The sequence below is a fragment of the Salmo salar genome, chromosome ssa02 (assembly GCF_905237065.1).
Source record: "Salmo salar chromosome ssa02, Ssal_v3.1, whole genome shotgun sequence".
Lineage (NCBI taxonomy): Eukaryota > Metazoa > Chordata > Actinopteri > Salmoniformes > Salmonidae > Salmo > Salmo salar.
In genome coordinates, this window is record NC_059443.1 from 32,977,812 (window position 1) to 32,999,189 (window position 21,378).

General features: G+C 42.4%; 1 protein-coding gene across 1 annotated transcript; it reads right to left on the minus strand.

Annotated features, from left to right (window-relative positions):
• Window positions 1–179: 179 nt before the first annotated feature.
• LOC106580458 (calbindin) lies at window positions 180–19,712 on the minus strand. Its single transcript, XM_014161551.2, has 11 exons — window positions 19,474–19,712; window positions 18,913–18,989; window positions 13,988–14,062; window positions 10,438–10,518; window positions 10,245–10,301; window positions 3,921–3,998; window positions 3,719–3,774; window positions 3,570–3,609; window positions 3,397–3,450; window positions 1,973–2,044; window positions 180–1,174 (listed from the first exon to the last, which is right to left on the minus strand). Exons 1-11 carry the CDS (start codon window positions 19,550–19,552, stop codon window positions 1,043–1,045), a joined length of 801 nt encoding a protein of 266 aa, XP_014017026.1. The 5' UTR covers window positions 19,553–19,712; the 3' UTR covers window positions 180–1,042.
• Between the last annotated feature and the right edge of the window lie 1,666 nt (window positions 19,713–21,378).

Sequence of the window (21,378 nt, forward strand, 5' to 3'; positions counted from 1 at the left end):
GGTTAAATAAAGGTGAAATTAAAATACTAAATAAATAAAAAGAGCAGGTGGTAAAGTTTTTTTGTTATTTTCTTTCTTTTCAAATTAAATTTTATTATTATTTAGTTTCATCCATATCATTCTTGACATTGTCAATTCCCTCCTTCGTCAGTCAAGTAGGAACACAGCGATGCACACAGTTGGGGTGTAAGGTAGTTGTTGAATTGAGTTTTTATTACATCTTACACAGTGTTTCTGGTGCCCAGCATGGTGGGGCATGGCATTGTTTACAGTGCAAAAAAAGGTCCATGTAGCACATCAGAGACTGGCACCATCGTTATACACAGGGCAGGTCAGGGGTCACGGGGGTTAGGCTACACAACTCTGAGATATGTGCTTGTCCATTCAGTAGTACCTCCACACAAGGCTAGCCTTCAACAACTAACATGCATTGCAAAACGATATATAGCTTAAAATGGTCTCACATCACGGAACTGTTCTTCCGCTATTTTCATGATTTTTTGTTTCCATGCACAACATTACAGAAACATTTTAGTAACGTATTGCTTAGGCTAATGGAGGGATATAATTCTAATAGTATAAGTTATTGTTACTAGTAGTTTGACTACTTGGTGTAGAGATATTAATTAACAATACGGTAAACATTGTTGTCATTGGTCAGTAGGGGACACACCCTCTCTTTCAGCCAATGAGAGGCAACAGTCATGGAGTATGTAGTATAGAGAGGACAAAGTACAGGGACTTTCAATGGTGGTATCAATCTCATTGTTACAAAAATCTGTACATTTACAAAGAGTATAGAAACAAAAGGTTTGAAAAGTATGTGACACACTATGTCTCTGATAATGTGCCCTAGCTACGCACACACTGTCACTGGCAAATTGACAGATTTCTTGAAAGAAAAGCAAAAACTGAAACAAAAATACACCCTACATCCTTGGAGTTTCAAGCGACAGTATCTTTAAACACTTCATGAGTGAGGGGAAGGGAGGCGGGTTGGAAGGGGGTGGAGGGGGTGTGGTTAGGGAGAAAGGGGAGTGGTTTATAAGGGGGCAGGGGCTGAAATGTCCTCAGCACAGAGCACCAGCGCTAGCTCTGTCCTGTACAGCTTGCCCCCGTCTGATAGCGCCATAATGGCGGTCTTATATGTGGGGATTTTGTTGACTTCCAGCACCTGTCGGAGACAAGAAACAGATGAAGATATCCAACTTGTCATTTTCTTCCCTTGACTTTTACAGATTTGACATTGACCCTACTTTTTCATTTCAAAATCCCCTGCGGCTTTGAGATGGTCGCTGGCCCAAAGCTTAGCTCATAAAGATGACACAAAATATTTGCACAAAAAAAGAGGAGTAGGCTCTACATGCAGGTCACATATGGCTTTGATATATTGACATCCAGAATTTTTTTTAAAGTCAGCTGCGAGAGTGCGAGAGAGAGTGTGCGAGAGAGAGAGAGTGCGAGAGAGAGAAAGAGTCAAAGAGAGCGACAAGAGAGTGAGAGAGCAAGAGAGAGAAAGAGAGAGAGAGAGAGAGAGAGATGGATATCTGTCCAGTTCTAAGCATGCTCTTATGAGTTTGTTTGAAAAGGTACTATGATTGTCCTCAGGCCAATCATATCACCACAGGCAACAAACGAGGCCCTCTGTGATATTTGAAGTCTCAAGATTTGTTTGGACTGTTCAGACCTAGATTCAATCAGACCAGCGAAAGCTGACACCTGCATAGCTGGTGTTTTAGCGGTGTGGGTTTATTACTAATTCGACTTGGCGCATCCAGTGGCACTGTCCGTGATAAGTATAACGCTGGGAGCCGCTTGCTGATTTGACAGTTCCAACGCTATTACACCTCAGACATCGCCTAAATAAAAACAATGAGACTGCTATGCAGTTCTTCTCGATTATCGCGGGTGAAGGCGGAACTGATTGAATCTTGCCCTTATTCTCCATCAATTAAACAGAATGGAAACCCACCTTCTTGTTCTTCTCACACAAATCTTTGAGGAGGGCATCCAGCTCATTCTCATCCATATAGCCATTCTCATCCTGAGAGAGAGAGAGACAGAGAGAGAGAGAGAGAGAAAAAAGGACAGAGAGAGAGACAGAGCGAGAGAGGGAGAAAGACAGAGAGAGACACACAAGAAACACAATGTCACACCATTTAGCCCGCCTTTGGGTTTGGTTTGGTATGCAGTGTCAACATGATGCCACGTTGCATCTCACAAGCCTAATCTCAGTAAACAAACAATACAATAGGCCTAATGAACAGATGTGTATATTTGAACAGCCTGTTCATGGGCCCTTCTGATATTTGCTCATATTTTCTATTCATGAATTTGAACTGTTTGTTTTTGGTCATCTGTGTACTTACTGGCTTGTGTGCCCTGAAAGCAATATTATAACCACATCACTGATACCTTTACAAGGATATCCCTATCCACTTTAGGGAAGTTCTCTGTGTGTCCAACTCCATTCAGAGCAATAGAAATACTGTACCACAGAGTCTAGCAATCAATCCTCTGTGTTGGCAACAAGAGCGCCATCATCAGTAACCATTCTAAAATTCTCAATCTTTAAACCAGGTTCTACTGTATGGTCGAAGACTAAACCAAATGTAAAAGCATGATCAGCCAGCCACTCAGATTAATTGTCCTGTAATGCTCTACAGGCAAACTAAATAATGTATTGTCATTTGCTGCCCCAATTACCTGTCTGGATGTCACATAACAGCAAGGCCCAGAACACCTCCCTGCCGCCTTGTCTGTTTGTCTGTCTGCCCGCCTCCCTGTCTGTTTGCCTGTCAGCCTCCCTGCCTGCCAGCCAGCCTGCCTGCCCGCCTTCCTGCCTACGCAACATGAACCTGCCAGTCAATATGGATCGCAGGCGCTGCCACGGGAGAGAAGGAATGGGCCGACCTGCCGACCTACTCCAGGGACAGTCATACATTATAGGGGGAGAGAGGACAGAGGGAGAGGGTGGGGAAAATGGGGATGGGGAAGAGAGAGAGCGCGAGAGCAAGAGAGGAAGAGTGTGTGAGAGAGAGAGAGAGAGAGAGAGAGAGAGAGAGAGAGAGGAAGAGTGATGGGGACAGGGGGGGCCATGTACTGTATCCATTGTGCATACAAATAAGGGCAATAGGAAGAGAAATGGGTAGATAGACAGGGAAAGAACGAGAGCAAGAAAGAGAAGGAGAAATAGATAAAGAGGATAAGAGAGAACGATTGAGGGAGTGCATCCCTGGAGAGCAGCAATTGCCTAGACTAGCACTGTCTGAAGCACTTTCTGTCCTTGTTCATACTGTGTCTTGAGATGCACCGAAACATTCAAAAAGCCATAACAGAGAGTGATTCTTATTTTTTTGAGAGGGTTCATAATGACAATGTATTATTGGAATGTACCTGATCGTATAACTCAAAGATCTTGTTGAACTCTCTCCTCACCATCTTCACATTCTGTGACAGAAAGACAGGAGAGAGAGGGGGAGGAAAATAGAGGGAGAGGAGACAATTGAGTCAAGGTCAATCTGATTTTCCGATTCCCTCTTGGATTTACTCTGGGAATAACCACCAACCTGAAACTTGAGTAGAAAGTTCTCCTCGTCCGGTAGCAGCCTGTTAAAAAAACACACACATTGTAAGAATTGTGTTCAGGTCATATACAGCATGATGTGTTGACAGATATATCATTCATATCACACAGGACAAAACTTCATAAGCAGACCTCGCCATTTCTGCCAAACACAACTTCCCATCGTGGTTTGAGTCAAATATTTTGAGCTGGAAGAGAAAAATGAATAAACAAATTAAATCTCTACAAAACAGAAAATGAAGGACTATACTGTACGGAGCTATTTGTTGTAGCCATTTAGCTACACTGTTCTCAAAGTTGTTTCTGAGGCTAGCTGTATAAACTATATTCTTACTGTGGTATGTGTATACTCGTCTAACTTCTTTTCGTCATATGGTTTCTTAGCCTTCTGAAGAAGATCTTTCAAAAAGTTCTGGAAATGAAGCAAAAGCAGCAAGATCAGTTTGACAACAACGCCTGCTATAGCAGACACAAATGCAATGCTGTCCGGGAGGTACAGTCAGGTCCCAAAATATTGGCACCCTTGATAAAGATGAGCAAAAAAGACTGTATAAAATAAATAATACAAATACTGAGCTACGGTGCCTTCATAAAGTATTCATACCCCTTGACTTATTCCACATTTTGTTGTGTTATAGCCTGAATTCAAAATGGATTAAATTGAGAAAAGTTCTCACCCTTCTAAACACAATACCCCATAACGACAAGGTGAAAACGTGTTTTTAGAAAGTTTAGCAAATTTATTGAAAATGAAATACACAAATAACTAATTTACATAAATATTAACAAACCTTTGCTATGACACTCTAAATTGAGCTCAGGTGCATCCAATTTCCTTTGATCGTCCTTGAGATGTCGCTACAACTTGATTGGAGTACACCCGTGGCCAATTCAGTTGTTTGGACATGATTTAGAAAGAACCACACCTGTCTATATAAGGTCCCACAGTTGACAGTGCATGTCAGAGCAGAAACTATACCATGAAGTCCAAGGAACTGTCTGTAGATCTCTGAGCTATAATTGTGCTGAGGCATATATCTGGGGAAGGGTATAAAACAATTTCTAAAGTGTTGAAAGTTTCCAAGAGCACAGTGGCCTAGAGCCGGCCGTCTGACCAAACTGACCAACCGCACAAGAAGTACCTTAGTCTGGGAGATGACCAAGAAATCAATAGCCATGACAGAACTACAGAGTTTTTTGGCTGAGATGGGAGAACCTGCCAGAAGGACAACAGTCTCTGCATCACTTCACCAATCTGGGCTTTATGGTAGAGTGGCCAGACGGAAGCCATTCCTGAGAAAAATACACATGACAACACGCTTGGAGTTTGCCAAAAGCCACATGAAAGACTCTGATTGAATCCCATTGAATCCCATTGAAAATCTGTGGAAAGACTTGAAGATTGCTGTTAGCCGCCGCTCCCCATCTAATTTAACAGAGCTTGAGAAAATCTGCAAGGAAGAATGGGAGAAAATCTCCAAATTCAGATGTGCAAAGCTGATACAGACATACCCAAGACGACTCAAAGCTGTCATCACCGCCAAAGGTGCTTCTACAAAGTATTGACTCGGGGTGTGAATACTTATGTAAATTAGATATTTCTGTATTTCATTTTCAATAAATGTGCAAAAATGTCAAAACATTATCACTTTGTCATTATGGGGGTGTCGTGTGTAGATGGGTGAGGAAAAAAAATCTATGTAATCAATTTTGAATTCAGGCTGTAACCCCCCTTTGGCATTTTTCCTATTTTGTTGACTTACAACCTGGAATGAAAATAGTTTTTTTTTTAGGGGTTTGTATCATTTGATTTACACAACATGCCTACCACTTTGAAGATGCAACATATTTTTATTGTGAAACAAACAAGGAATAAGAGAAAACTTGAGCGTGCATAACTATTCACCCCCAAAGTCAATACTTTGTAGAGCCACATTTTCAGCAATTTCAGATGCAAGTCTCTTGGGGTATGTCTCTATAAGCTTGGCACATCTAGCCACTGGGATTTTTGCCCATTCTTTAAGGCTAAACTGATCCAGCTCCTTCAAGTTGGATGGGTTCCACTGGTGTACAGCAATCTATAAGTCATACCACAGATTCTCAATTGGATTGAGGTCTGGGCTTTGACTAGGCCATTCCAAGACATTTAAATGTTTCCCCTTAAACCACTTGAGTGTTGCTTTGGCAGTATGCTTAGGGTCATTGTTGTGCTGGAAGGTGAACCTCCCAGTCTCAGTCTCAAATCTCTGGAAGACTGAAACAGGTTTCCCTCAAGAATTTCCCTGTATTTAGCACCCTCCATCATTCCTTTAATTCTGACCAGTTTCCTAGTCCCTGCCAATGAAAAACATCCCCACAGCATGATGCTGCCATGATGCTGCTGGTGATGAGCGGTGTTGGGTTTACGCCAGACATAGCGTTTTCCTTGATGGCCAAAAAGCTACATTTTTGTCTCATCTGACCAGAGTACCTTCTTCCATATGTTTGGGGAGTCTCCGTTTGGCGAATACCAAACGTGTTTGCTTATTTTTTTCTTTGAGCAATGGCTTTTTTTCTGGCCACACTTCCGTAAAGCCCAGCTCTGTGGAGTGTATGGCTTAAAGTGGTCCTATGGACAGATACTCCAGTCTCCACTGTGGAGCTTTGCAGCTCCTTCAGGGTTATCTTTGGTCTTTTTGTTGCCTCTCTGATTAATGCCTGGTCCATGAGTTTTGGTGGGCAGCCCTCTCTTGGCAGGTTTGTTGTGGTGCCATATTCTTTCCATTTTTTAATAATGGATTTAATGGTGCTCCGTCAGATGTTCAAAGTTACGGATATTTTTTTATAACCCAACCCTGATCTGTACTTCTCCACAACTTTATCCCTGACCTGTTTGGAGAGCTCCTTGGTCTTCATGGTGTCGCTTGCTTGGTGGTGCCCCTTGCTTGGTGGTGTTGCAGAATCTGGGGCCTTTCAGAACAGGTGTATATGTACAGAGATCATATGACAGATCATGTGACATTTAGATTGCACACAGGCAGACTTTATTTAACTAATGATGTGACTTCTGAAGGTAATTGGTTGCACCAGATCTTATTTAGGGGCTTCATAGCAAAGGGGGTGAATACATATGCATGCACCACTTTTCCGTTTTTTAAATTAATATATTTTTTAAACAAGTAATTGTTTTCATTTTACTTCACCAAATTGGACTATTTTGTGTATGTCCATTCCATGAAATCCAAATAAAAATCTATTTCAATTACAGGTTGTATTGCAACAAAATAGGAAAAACGCCAAGGGGGATGAATACTTTTGCAAGGCACTGTATATTGTACGCTCAACATAAACTGAAAAATGTAATTATTTTATACTAATACAGTTGCTCAGAGAGAGATTTTGTTTAACAAGTAATGTTTTTTTTCACAAGAAGATACGGGTCAAAATGATTGGCACCCCTGTTTTCAATACCTCACCTTGAGAGGATAATGGTACTGAGTCTTTTTCAAAAATGTTTTATGGATTGGAGAACACATTGGAAAGCATCTTAGACCCTTTCTTCATACAGATCCATGATATCCTTCATCTGTCCGTATGGACCTCTTCAATTCAAACCAAAGGTTTCGAATGGGGTTCAAGTCCGGAGACTGAGACGGCCATTGCAAAATGTACATTTTTGTGGTCAACTAACCATTTCTTTGTGGATTTTGATGTGTGCTTGGGGTTATTGTCTTGCTGGAAGATCTACTTGTTGCCAAGTTTCAGCCTCCTGGCAGACACAACCAGGTTTTTGGCTAAAATGTCCTGGTACTGGGTAAAGTTCATGATGACATTGACCTTAAAAAGGGTCCCAGGACCAGTGGAAGCAAAATAGCCCAATAACATCAAAGATCCACCTGCATATTTTACAGTAGGTATGGGGATTTTTTTGTGCATATTCATATTTTTTGCGACGTCAAACCCACCACTGGCGTGAGTGGCCAAAGAGCTCTATTTTCATGTCATCAGATAAATGTTAACACCTGGAGTTTGCAATTTTTTTTGTTCCAGGTAAAACTCTTTTAGGTTCCATATAGATCCAAAAGGGTTCTACTTGGAACCAAAAAGGGTTATTCAAAGGGTTATCCTATGGAGAGCCAAATAACCCTTTTAGGTTCTAGATAGAGTGTATAGCTCAATATTTGTATTTATTATATACAGAATTTTTTCTCATCTTTATCAAGGATGCCAATAATTTTGGACCTGACTGTATGACACAGAGTACAACTAAATTCTTAAATGGTTTGTGTTTTCTAAATCATTCAGTTTCATGCATACTGAAAAAAAACCCTGCTAACTATGATACACTTTCCAAACTACCTCTTAGGTCTTGCAGTAAAGTGCTTGGCTGTTGACAGTGTCATCGTTATCAAAACACTCACGGGCAAAGCTAACCCTGTAATGTCTTTTAACTATTAATTTAGGTTATTGAGGTTTGAAGGAGGTTTGTGGTGTGTATCTGTGTGGAAGGGGGTGGATGTGTGGGTCTTGGTGCCTATGTGTACCTGATGGTTCAAGGTAATGAAAATACATTATAATACATGTGGGTGCGTATTGGCATGCATACTAATGTGAAGACATGATTCAGTTAATAAAGAGTTTGAGCACGACTCGGTGTGAAATATATTCTAGGTTGTCTGATCTCTGACCCCACATTAACCTCGAACCCCTAGAACCTCAAGCATACGTCTGGAATTCTGATCCTCCTTTCTTATCACTCAGAGTGCACATCAATCCAACTTAATTATTCCACAACTTCCTTGACACTACTCTAGGGAAGGTCATAGCCAACGTACAGTACCAGTCAAAAGTTTGGACACACCTACTCATTCCAGGGTTTTTCTTTCTTTTTTACTATGTTCTATATTGTAGAATAATAGTGAAGACATCAAAACTATGAAATAACACATATGGAATCAAGTAGTAACCAAAAAAGTGTTAAACAAATCAAAATAGATTTTATATTTGAGATTCTTCAAAGTAGTCACCCTTTGCCTTGATGGCAACGTTGCACACTCTTGGCGTTCTCTCAACAAGCTTCATGAGGTAGTCACCTGGAATGCATTTCAATGAACAGGTGTGCCTTGTTAAAAGTTAATTTGTGGAATTTCTTTCCTTCTTAATGCGTTTGAGCCAATCAGTTGTGTTGTGACAAGGTAGGGTTGGTAAACAGAAGATAACCAAATTTGGAAAAAGACCAAGTCCATATTATGGCAAGAACAGCTCAAATCAGCAAAGAGTCCATCATTACTTTAAGACATGAATGTCAATCAATCCGGAAAATTTCAAGAACTTTGAAAGTTTCTTCAAGTGCAGTCGCAAAAACCATCAAGCACTATGATGAAAATGTCTCTCATGAGGACAACCACAGGAAAGGAAGACCCAGCGTAACCTCTGCTGCAGAGGATAAGTTCATTAGAGTTACCAGCCTCAGAAATCGGTAATTAACTGCACCTCAGACTGCTTCACAGAGTTCAAGTAAGAGACACATCTCAACATCAACTGTTCAGAGGAGACTGCGTGAATCAGGCCTTCATGATCAAATTGCTGCAAAGAAACCACTACTAAAGGACACCAATAAGAAGAAGAGACTTGCTTTGGCCAAGAAACACAAGCAATGGACATTAGACCGGTGGAAATCTGTCCTTTGGTCTGATGTGTCCAAATGTAAGATTTTTGGTTTCAACCGCCATGTCTTTGTGAGATGCGGAGTAGGTGAACGGATGATCTCCACATGTGTGGTTCCCACCGTGAAGCATGGAGGAGGAGGTGGGTGTGATGGTGTGGGGGTGCTTTGCTGGTGACACTGTCAGTGATTTATTTAGAATTCAAGGCACACTAAACCAGCATGGCTACCACAGCATTCTGCAGCGATAAGCCATCCCATCTAGTTTGTGCTTAGTGGGACTATCATTTGGTTTTCAAAAGGACAATGAACTAAAACACACAACCAGGCTGTGTAAGGGCTATTTGACCAAGAAGGAGAGTGATGGAGTGCTGCATCAGATGACCTGGCCTCCACAATCACCTAACCTCAACCCAATTGAGATGGTTTGGGATGAGTTGGACCGCAGAGTGAAGGAAAAGCAGCCAACAAGTGCTCAGCATATGTGGGAACTCCTTCAAGACGGTTGGAAAAGCATTCCAGGTGACTACCCCATGAAGCTGGTTGAGAAAATGCCAATAGTGTGCAAAGCTACCATCAAGACAAAGAGTGGCTACTTTGAAGAATCTAAAATATATTTAGATTTTAAAAAAATTTTTGGGTTACTACATGATTCCATATGTGTTATTTCATAGTTTTGATGTCTTCACTATTATTCTACAATGTAGAAAATAGTACAAATAAAGAAAAACCCTTGAATGAATAGGTGTGTACAAACTTTTGACTGGTACTGTACCTGAGTAAAACTTTGGTGTACGGGTTAAGAAAAACAAAACTCCCCCGGGATTCCTACAAAATGCTCAATTACCAAAATGATTTACAAATAAAAGGGATTTCAAGTTACAGTCCAGATGAGCATTGACCTCAGAGGCTCCTTATGAGCCTATATCCCCATAATGAAATAGAGAGGACAGTGAGACAGTTCATCTAGACACAAATTGGGAGGCACTACACACACCGGCAGGCATTGCTCACCTTCAGCTCATCTGCTTCAATGTAGCCACTATGGTCTGCATCATAACATCTCCAAGCCTGGAATGAGACAATGAGTGAAAGAGGGGTTGTATCATCAATGAGGAGAGAATAATTAAATCAGTTAAAAACTATGTTTATGTCATGAGTCACTTGAAAACATTTAAATAGATCATCTTGGTTATAAGAAAAATACCTGCATAAATTCCGCACATGACTTCAACTGTTGCCGGAAAAATAACAAGAAGTTCTCCTCTGTGGGCAATATTTGTACTAGCTGTGACACAGAGAAAAGAGGAAAATATATAAGAGATCACACAGTATTGTCCTGAAACATGGTTACATTGGTTGAACATCCCATTTATTTTGAACAGTTGATCAGTGGCAAACAATGACACCCAATGACAGTTTAGCCACCACCCACTGGGCACAGATGTCATTTAAATGTCTAGTTTTGATTTACATTTGGTTGCGTTGTCAACTAACAAGAATTCAACGTGAAATCAACAAAAAAAATTCACTATGTCATTGGATTTAGGTTAATGTTGGGTGAAAAAAAGACTACATTCTCTTATGTTGATTACCTTTTGCAAATCCAATCAGTTTTTCACGTTGATTCAACGCCATCATTGTGGCGTACCACGGACAAGCCACCAGGGGGAGTCTCGTCGAGGCCTGGTGACAGACAGAGGGGCTGATTGCTCACCAGCCATACTGGGCCCATAAAGCTGCCAGGAGGGCAGCACATGGGAGGGTTGCTACCGGTCTGAGAACGTGGTCAGACCAGAGTTGACGTTTACGCCGTATCAACGGAGGATGACGACATCAAGACCTACCTCTGCACGTTTGAACGGACAACACTCCGGGAAGGTTGGCCCAAGGTGAAGGGGGCGAGTCTGCTGGCCCCGTTCCTGTCCGGAGACCTCCAAAAGGCATATTATGAACTCAACACCGAATAGGCGGCTAACTACGACTGTCTCAAGAGGGAGGTACTCAGCCGCTACGGGTACAGCCTGGCCCGTCGGGCCCAACTGGTCCACGACTGGAGGTTTGTGGCCAAAGCTTCCCCCACGAACACAGATGAGCGACCTACTGTGCATCACCAGGCCCTGCTGAAGGGGATGCAGGCCAAGTCTGTCGGAAGGGACAGAAGGATGACCCCACCACCGTACTCCCCAATCTGACAGTCAGCTGGGCTAAAGGACTGCAGACCTGTGGAGAGACAGCCGGGGGAGAGTCGACCCGCTGCTAACAACCCCAGGTGGATGAAGACCAAAGGAGGTGTTTTGAGTGTGGCGCCTCGCATGGAATTGCCCGGGTCAAGAGGAGTCAATGCCATCAGCGGGCCCTGGAGATTAGTCAGGCCATGCAGTAAACTATGTCACCTCATGTTGGGCCCACAGTGAACCACCTTACTGGTGAAAGTCAACGGTCACGACACACACGCTCTGTTGGATTCCGGGTGTGTGGTAACGCTGTGTCCGTCTCCTGTGTCCACGGCGACACCAAGCGTTATTCGACCAGGCAGGCCACCATCGTGATGCCACAAGGGAGCTGCCAGATGGTGGAGGGTGTCGTACCTGAGTTTCCGGTATCCCTCCTCGTGGGATGAGATTGTTCGCTGTTCGCAGCACTGTGGAGGCATGAGCTGGGAACAAGAGTATGAGCTGGTGACTGACGAGAGAGGGGATGGACCGTCACCTGCGTGGCCCGGAAGTAAGCGGTTGCCAACACTGTGTCTACGGACCCGAAGTTGGAGGTACGAGGGGGTGCCGGAACCAATCTCACCTGGTGAACAACCGGAGGAGGAGCCCATGCCTCCACTGGGTTTTCCCCTTTTGAACTCCTCTACGGAGCAGACCAAGCGGCCTACTGGATCTCGCCATGGAGGTGTGGGAAGCCTAGCCGACCCACTTACGCAGCGTGGTGGAACACGTAGAGACGATGAGGGAGCGGATGACAGGCATATGGCCAGTGGTAAGGGAACATATGGCGACGGCCCAGTGCGCCTAAGCCAAGGTCTACAATCGGGGTACCCAGCCCCGAGAGTTCAATGTGGGTGAGAAGGTGCTAGTTTTAATCCCTCCCGCAGAAAGTAAGTTCCTGACAACATGGCACGGACCGTACGAGGTGACAGAGAAGCTGGGACCTGTAAATTACCGCGTACGGTAGCCAGGGAGACAGAAACACCAACAGATTTACCACATGAACCTATTGAAGAGGTGACACGTGATGACAGCCTTGGCCGTGTTGTGGTCAAAACCCGGGACGTCGACGGGACCAGTGGTGGTCTCGAGCAATGCGGACCTCGGACCTGCCCAGAAGCAAGCACTCCAGGAGCTCATCGATCGGAATACCGCCGTGTTTTCCAAGGGTGGACGAGCTCATCGACCGGTTGGGAAAGGTCTAGTACATCAGCATCCTGGACCTGACCAAGGGATATTGGCAGATACCCTTGGCAGCCTCCTCCTGGGAAAAGACAGCATTCTCGACACCGGACAGCTCATACCAATACCGGGTCCTCCCGTTCGGTCTCCATGGAGCCCCACCCACGTTCCAGCGCCTGGTGGACCGAGTCCTCCGACCCCACCAACAGTACGCAGCGGCCTATTTGGATGACATCCTCATCCACAGCCAAGGTTGGGAAGAACACCTGATGCGCCTCTAGGCGATACTGGATGTGCTCATGCAGGCCGGATTGGCAGTGAATCCCAAGAAATGCAAGCTGGGGTCGAGGAGGTGAAGTACCTGGGATATTTGATCGGACATGGGAACGTCAAACCCAAGGAGAGGAAGGTCCAGGCGGTTTGTGACTGGCCCATTCCCCAAGGCACAGGTCAAGTCCTTCCTGGTGCTGGCGGGATACTATAGCTGGTTAATCCCCAACTTTGCGGCTACAGCCCTTATCAATCTGACCAGCTCCCGCCTTCCAAAAACAGTGAAGTGGTCGGATGAAGCCGAAGCGGCGTTCAGGTGCCTGAAGAAATCCCTGTGCTCCCATCCGATTCTCGTGACGCGCGATTTCCAGGTACCGATGCTGGTGCAGCCGGATGCCTGCGACACGGGACTAGGGGCCGTCCTGTCCCAGGTACATGATGGGGAGGAACATCCAATCATGTACATAACCCAGAAGTTGATACCCTGTGAAAATAAGTACTTGATTGTCGAGAAAGAGTGTCTAGCGGTGAAGTGGGCGCTAGACACTCTTAAGTATTACCTGTTGGGCACACAATTCACCCTGGTCACGGACCATGATCCCCTGGTCTGGATGGCCAGGGGAAAGGACACAAATGATCAAGTCACCAGGTGATTCTTTTGTGGCGTACAGAGGACAAAACCATCAGGGGGAGACTCGTCAAGGCCTGGTGACAGACAGTCTACATCACGCGACGGTGGCTCCCTCTGCTAGATGTGCCAGGTCTCAACGGGTCCTCCGGCCAGGACTAATTGGGGCTGATTGCGGCTGGTGAGCAATCAGCCCCTTATTGAGCCTGGTGCGTTTGTGTACAGCTGAATGATCCTGTCTGTCAGCTAAAGCTTCAGAGTATCCATCTATAGCAGAGATATGAATCCCCTTGACCCTGCACGGCTAAATTGACTGTCTTTAAAAATTATATTTGAACACCTTTCATAGAGGGAGAAGCCCCCTCTAAACCTGGCAGTGTTTCAAGATCCGGTGTCCCTGAAAGTGCCAAATTCTAGCTGGGCCTTAACCTACTGCATCATGAGTTTATGTAGACTCTTACCTCAACAATTCCAATTTTGGCATCTGTATTTTTCTCATATTCCTGTACAAAAGCCTTCATTTGGTCTGTAAGCTCCTATGAGAGAGAGAAAATTACATTGTCAATTAATTGCAGTAGCTTTTGCCTTGAAGAATAACATACACATCTCAACATATAAACATATAATTAGTTAACAACGAAACTAAATAGGGATTCACACATCCTTATAACAAGTAATTATGTTTTATGCAGGGAAGATTTTAGTTGTTTGAAATACAAGCACTGATAACATGAGGGCTCAGTAATCTGCTCAATTATCTAGAAAGGCTATTCAGTAGGCGCCTGGTGCCGTGAAAGACCTTGTATACCTTGTGTCCTCACAAACACCATTTAACATGCCAAGCAGACGGCCATGTTATCCAATCTGAATTAGATTAGGAGCGAGTGTTGTAATCTTCACCCATCAGAGCGAGCACAATTCTAATAGAGTTTTGACACAGGTCAGTCCATGTCACTGCACACATACAGATGGCCAAGCGATGCATTGATTATGCATGTACAGAGGGGCCCAAACCAGCTCTCAAAGTCTCACGTCAGAATTAGACATTGATCCATGTTTCTCAAATGGCAAATTTCGAAGTTGTTCCAAATGTAAAGTTTCAAAGTGTTTAAGGTTAAGTTTAGGCATTAACTCAGAATTTTTATGGTTAGGGTTAAGTTCAGGAATTTATTCAAAATTCTTAAGGTTAGGCATCAACTGCATCAACTGAATGGCATCAACTGAATGGTTAAGGTAAGGGTTAAGGTTTGGGATAGGTTTAAAACAAAATATAAAAAATGACATTCTATCGCTAGATTAAAACTTGCAACCTTTCGAATCAGATGCTTACGCCCATCTGCCATTTCCGTTCACAACGCCCTAGCAAAACCGAAACCTACTTGAAGGTAACAGCTCTCACTGTTGCCCCTAGAGGCCGGTTCCACGTCATCTTCCGACGTCCTCAGACATTGATGGAAGTCGAATACTGACTTGTATCACAGTTGACCTGGCTGCACAGCCAGCCAGCTACTGATGTAATGCCTGTTGTGGAGGGATAGAGATCTCCACTGACACATTCAGTGTAACTGATTCGAGTTGACGAGGCACTGATACTGTCAGGTACTTTCATAGAAGCATATGAAGTGCCTCTAGAGAATGCTAAAATAAGTTATAATAGAAGATGCTTAAAGGTCCAATGCAGCCATTTTTATCTCAATATCAAATTATTTATGGGTAACAACTAGCTTACTGTGATTGTTTTCCATTAAAATTGTCAAAAAGAAACAAAAACAGCTTCTTAGCAATTTTCACAGTATTATTACAACCTCATAGTGTGGAAATATATATAAAACATAAGTAAATCACGTTTTTGACTACACACTGGGCCTTTAAAGGCAGCCATTTTAGGTTGTCTATGTTGGGACTGGGAAGTGTTACATGTGACAATGTGATACTGTAGATACTGTATGATGTGCAACACTTAAAGGGTAGCACTTATCTGCTACATGGCCTTGCAGTAAGCCTGTTGAAGTGGGATTTATTGCATGCATAGTTAATTGCGTTCTTGTGTTGCATACTTGTGTAAGGTATAAATTAGGCTTTAAGCTGCAAATAAAGCATTTCTGTAAAAGATGGACATGGCCTTTACTATGATCACTCACTCCCATTGTGTCGATGGTAAAAGTAAATGAGTTGTAAGATAGATGTAAAAAACCCCAACTAGATTACATTTGATATGCAAGGATAAAAGATCAATATTAGTGTATCTTACACCTCGACCACACCTATACCATCATTGCGCAAAATGGTACGCAGCTTCATCTGGATATGTGTTCAACAAAAGTTCAACATTCACCTTCTGCTACCATTTCTGTCAAGTCGTCTACGCATACAGTTTAACGCATACGTTCGATAAATCCAACGTATGCACCACACAGAACGCACTGCAACTGCCTTTGCAACGCAATGCTGCAAGGCAAACTCAGCGTTCCATTGGAAATGAATGTACTTCTGCTGTACCAAAATGCAATGACGCTATTGGTGTGATCGATGCGTTAGTACTATATGTTTTTATGAGAACATCAAAGTACCTGACTAATGTCTGTTTTATAGAGCCTTTCTATAATAGGAATATAAACACAGTAGGACTCAGATTTTTACATTTGCATTTCATCTCCAAAACGCAATCAATAAAAGCAATGCATTGCTTCAAGAACAATGTGAACCATATCCTGAGATGCTAGAAATAAATATCTGCAAATCCCAGTGTCACACCAGCACTGACCAAATATGTTCCAAATATACAACCATTATCATTTCATAATTTTCCTTTCAGAGAAACTGGCACAAGAGGTTAACTCTAGTGAAGAAGATCACCTTGCATTCTCACTGGAGAACAAGTGTACAGGTAGAAAGTAGGCATTACGTAGCAACATGTAGAAAGTAGGCAATATTCTAACATTGGCCTTGTCTTTCGGGGTAAAATGATTATGTTGCATGAAAGAAAGATGTACTACGAGTGAGCTCTTCTTCTAGTCCATGTGTGTCCACTGTGTAGCTGCATGGCGGCCATCTTTGGAAGCCATCTTTATTGCTGTATGACATAATCAAAATCATGTCCACTATCCAACATCAAGTGACTCTGCAAATGTTAAAGTGCATGTTTGATTGAATTCAATAGAATTTCTAAGTAAGAGGACCCTGAGTCAATCTACACACTGCATGCGCTATGCAGTCAAAACCAATCATTGATCTCTGTATTGATTTCTCTGATGAGGATGCCCATACAAAATGTGGAAACCATCTTTGGCATCTCTCTGCATAAGGTGGTGTCAGATATGCTAATACCGCCAATCCTACTTCAAATTGCACTTCAATAGTGTTTTCTCACTGGCCATTGATTTGGCAGTTGTATATGGGCACTTAATTTGATGGTAAATGCTGCGATTTTCCATAATCAACTCCCCAACGTGCTCTCTCCCAATAGAGTAAATCAAAAGGTGTTTTCAGTGTCTGGCAAAAGTTGAGCCATTACTCCTTTTTAAAGATCTGGGATTGAGTGCCAAATGACTTGCTCTATAGAGGCTTGGCTAATTGCTTGTACACAGAATGGGAAATACGTGTTTAACCTTTCCCAAATGCAAAGTAGGAAAGTGCACTGCAGTGCTGTTTGTCACTGAGCAATGGGTGACTCAATCCAATTCAGACCCCAAAACGCTGAGTAGAGACACAAATAAACATACCAGTGTCAAATAACAAGGTCAGAATGGGAAACAGAATTTTCCCAAACTGCTTTTTCCCCATCAGCTTACAGTTGAGCAAGATGGAATTGTGGGAAATACATCCATCAACCCATCAATCTAACGCAACAGGAATATGGGGTTGTTCCATAAGTCGTTCAGGCATGGAAAGACATATGAAATATTGATAGACCAGACATGTACTTGACACCTCATAACTAGTCATAATGTATTAATCAATGTCAATTGACCTTTCGCTAAGCTCCGCCCCAGAATTCTGGGCAACTAATCACAGCACTCCAATGGATAGCAACTGTCTTGAGTACTACACCTCAGAGACGCTCATGTTTGAAACCACATAAAAGTCAGTGAGGGCAGTGAGAAAACCTGAATTTTCTTTAAAAAAATACATGTTTCAAATGGCTAAATAATGGAATAGTGCACCAGGGGTACTTGTGATTCCAGAACCTGTTTATGGAGTATTTTTAGAATCCAAAATTATACTTTAGTTACATTGTTTGCTAGTTCATCTGGTTAGCTATTTCTCAGGCTCATTGACCACCAAACGTTGCTAACGCTAGCAAGCCTGCCACTAAATATAACTTGTTTTCTCGAAATGTATGTTAGCTAGCTAAGTTAGCCATGTTATTAATACAACTCCAATCTGCTGTCGACATCAGGAAATGATTTGAGAGCACTAGTTAGCTCCAAAAGAGGTTAGTACGCTTTGACTGAGCCATAGATTCATTGGCTAGCAACACTAAGGATTACCAGGTTTCAGTGAAGCAATTGTAATGACAGTCCACTACAACATACCAGAGAGTTTCTTGATTAGCAAGGGGTAGTCAGTGTATAATTTCATTGTGTATGAAAAACACAGTTTGAGATCATTGTGAGGGGATTTAGCCAGTGGTTAGAAGGGGGAATTGTGCTTCCAGGGAAAATGTTGTCCAGTTTCACAATATCATGACAGTACTTTAAAATGGAAGCTCAGTGAAGCATTACATGAAATGCACCATTTCCATCTCTTGAGAAAACCCTATGTTCACTGAACCAACAAGAAATCTAAAATATGCATTTAGTCTCTTCTGTAAATGAAATGTTCTCAATGACATGCCCTGTACTGCATTTTATAATCCAACCTTTTGATTATTCTAGTAAAAAAAACATTAAAGATGACAGATTATTATTACACAGCAAATGGCACTATTATGAGTGATGAGGATGTTGACAAGACAACATTATGCCACTGCTGAAACAGACACAAAACTTATAGGGTGTGCACATAATACCAGCATCAGGGGTAAAACTGCTTGTGCCTGTAATATCTGGTGCACTGAGTTTTCTTTCTCCCCACCCCACTTACCCCAATCTCTCTCTCTCTCTCTCTCTCACACACACATTCACACACACACGATGTTTTAACTTGAAAGCATTCAACTGTGGCACCACCAGTAGCCTAATAAACCACCCATTTGTTTCACAATGTCTATATGTCTAGCTTACTGTATGACCTACCTGATGAAGGTAATTCGATTGAGGGTCACACCTAATGCATTTAAAAACTAGATACAGTTCAGTTTGAGAAGACAATTCGTTTTCAGGCCGACTCCCAATACATTCAAGTTTTAAAGTTTAAAAAGTTTTAAATAATTCAGTTTACTTACAAGTCCTGCCTGTTTTCGAGCTTGCTGAAGTTCTTTTATAAAACTCTGCAACTCCTTCCCTTCAATATATCCATTACCTGCAAGAAGTAAGCACGAAATCAATCAAAGACATGCGTAAAGTAGCCTACATTAAATTAAAGAACATTACGCACAGGATCAAATCCATCATTTGCCGTTTCATGAAAGCTGTATGACTGAATCATACTTTGACGGAATCATATTTTTAGTGCCTAAACCTATTACAATATTATAATCATATTTTCCAGTCATTTATAGTTTTGTAAATATTGATCATTTCGCTATAAAATGGTGGTTAATGGTTCTAAATCAATTATTTGTCAATCCAATTTGTCTGGATAAAGTTGAGAGAACAAATGTCCCGCAAATATCAGTCTTGACAGCTAAATCGATTTTTCATTAAATATAGGCTACTACATATTTTCGAAAACCCGCTAAAAAGCGCAAATGGTCCATGAGGGTCTTTGGCGCAACACTTCCCAAAAATTGTTTTACTTCAGTGCCATCTCCATGAATAATCCACAATCTTAAGGAATAAGTTACCATCGTTATCATAATGGTGAAAAATATCCAGGAACTGTGATGCAGAGATCTCTACTCCTTGCAGGTACGCGTTTGCCATGTCTCGGGTTAGGTTTGGGGACGGGAGCGCGTACCAGATAGCTGCACTGGCCGAGGATCTGCAATGAATTGGACGCTTTGATCAGTCGGTGCCCGGTATTTAAAGGGAGCACTATCACGCTAATCTTTAACTGTCGCCCCTCCCGACGTTGGGAAACTAGCCAAACGCTCAAGTCACCTCCTCTCTTCCCGCCGCAGGAATAGAGCGTGCTCAGCAGCACGTTGACGCGCGCCAGGGGGCACGGGGACGTGAGATCCATTTAAATGAGCACCCGCTCTTCTTGCTTTTCATTTCCCCCTCCAGATCAACGCTCTATCCGACAAAAGTGTAGAAGTTGTTCAACCAAAAACTATATCACCCCCCCCCCCCCACCCACACACCCCCTCTCTTCTTTATTCTGGCATTTAAGGGCCATCCAAGGGCTCTATATGAAATAAAACACATAAGTGGATTATGGAGTAGCAAAATACTTATGCAAAGTTACATAATCTTCAAAATAAGAAGAAAGGACAGAAAAGATGCTTTGAAATGTGAATTGCTGGCTTGGACCCTCCATGATAGTTGGGCTGACTCAACTCCCTGTCTTACTATGGAGATTGAGGATTCTGTTTCTTACTTTTACATTTCATTTCGATTTTCTCTTACACCATTGGCTGTTGTACTGCGTGGTGCCACTCATTAGAGAAGACTGGTGACTGCTGCCTCATAATGTGTGTTTACAGGGAAATGGGACACATAGTCCACACAATCAATAACAATTCAGTGCACGAGGTGGCTTTGGGAGATGGGGAAATGGAATAGAATAAAGTGAAGATATTACCTTCAATAAGTTGTTACTTGTGAGTGTGAGTGAGTGCGAGTGAGTGTGAGTGAGCGACAATAGAAAGATTGAACTTCAATATGGATGGCGGTGGTCAATGAATGCTATAGAGTCATTGTACCCCAGCATATAAATGCAGCACAGGTCTATGACTTGTATGGCTTCATACAGCATTGTATCACAAAGTTACTTCTATATGAATGCATTATGAAGAGCTTTTTGTCTCTTTTTCAGATTGTCCATAGCTTGAATGGGATAGTTGTACACTATAGTACAGTGCCTTCAGAAAGTATTCATATCCCTTGATTTATTCCACTTTTTGTTACAGCTTGAATTTAACATTGATTAAATATACATTTTTCTCACCCATCTACACAAAATACCCCATAATGACAAAGTGAAAACATGTTTTTTTAAATTGTTGCAAATTATATTGAAAATGAAATACAGAACTATCTCATTTACATAAGTATTCACATCCCTGAGTCAATACTTTGTAGAAGCACCCTTGGCAGTGATTATAGCTGTGAGTCTTTCTGGGCAAGACTCTTAGAGCTTTCCACACCTGCATTTTGCCCATTATCCTTTTCAAAATTCTTCAAGCTCTGTCAAATTGGTTGTTGATCATTGCTAGACAACCATTTTCACGTCTTGCCATAGATTTTCAAGTAGATTTAAGTCAAACTGTAACTCGGCCACTCAGGAACATTCACTGTCTTCTTGGTAAGCAAAGCCCGTGTAGATTTGGCCTTGTGTTTCAGGTTATTGTCCTTCTGAAAGGTGAATCCATCTCCCAGTGTCTGGTGGAAAGCAGACTGAACCAGGTTTTCCTCTAGGATTTTGCCTGTGCTTACATCCCATTCCATTCATTTTTTATCCTGAAAACTTCCCAGTCGTTAACGATTAAAAGCATCCCCATGACATGATGCAGTCACCACTATGCTTGAAAATATGGAGAGTTGTCACAGTTGTTGTAAGAGACGGACCAAGGCGCAGTGTGATTGGA

Excerpts from the sequence above, each read along its gene's own strand:
- LOC106580458 (XM_014161551.2), bottom strand. The coding sequence starts at position 19,552 with ATGGCAAACGCGTACCTGCAAGGAGTAGAGATCTCTGCATCACAGTTC. Across the intron at positions 10,519-13,987 it reads CCAAAATTGGAATTGTTGAG|CTAGTACAAATATTGCCCAC; the intron begins GTAAGAGTCTAC and ends TCTGTGTCACAG. Across the intron at positions 3,999-10,244 it reads TTGAAGCAGATGAGCTGAAG|AACTTTTTGAAAGATCTTCT; the intron begins GTGAGCAATGCC and ends CTTCATTTCCAG.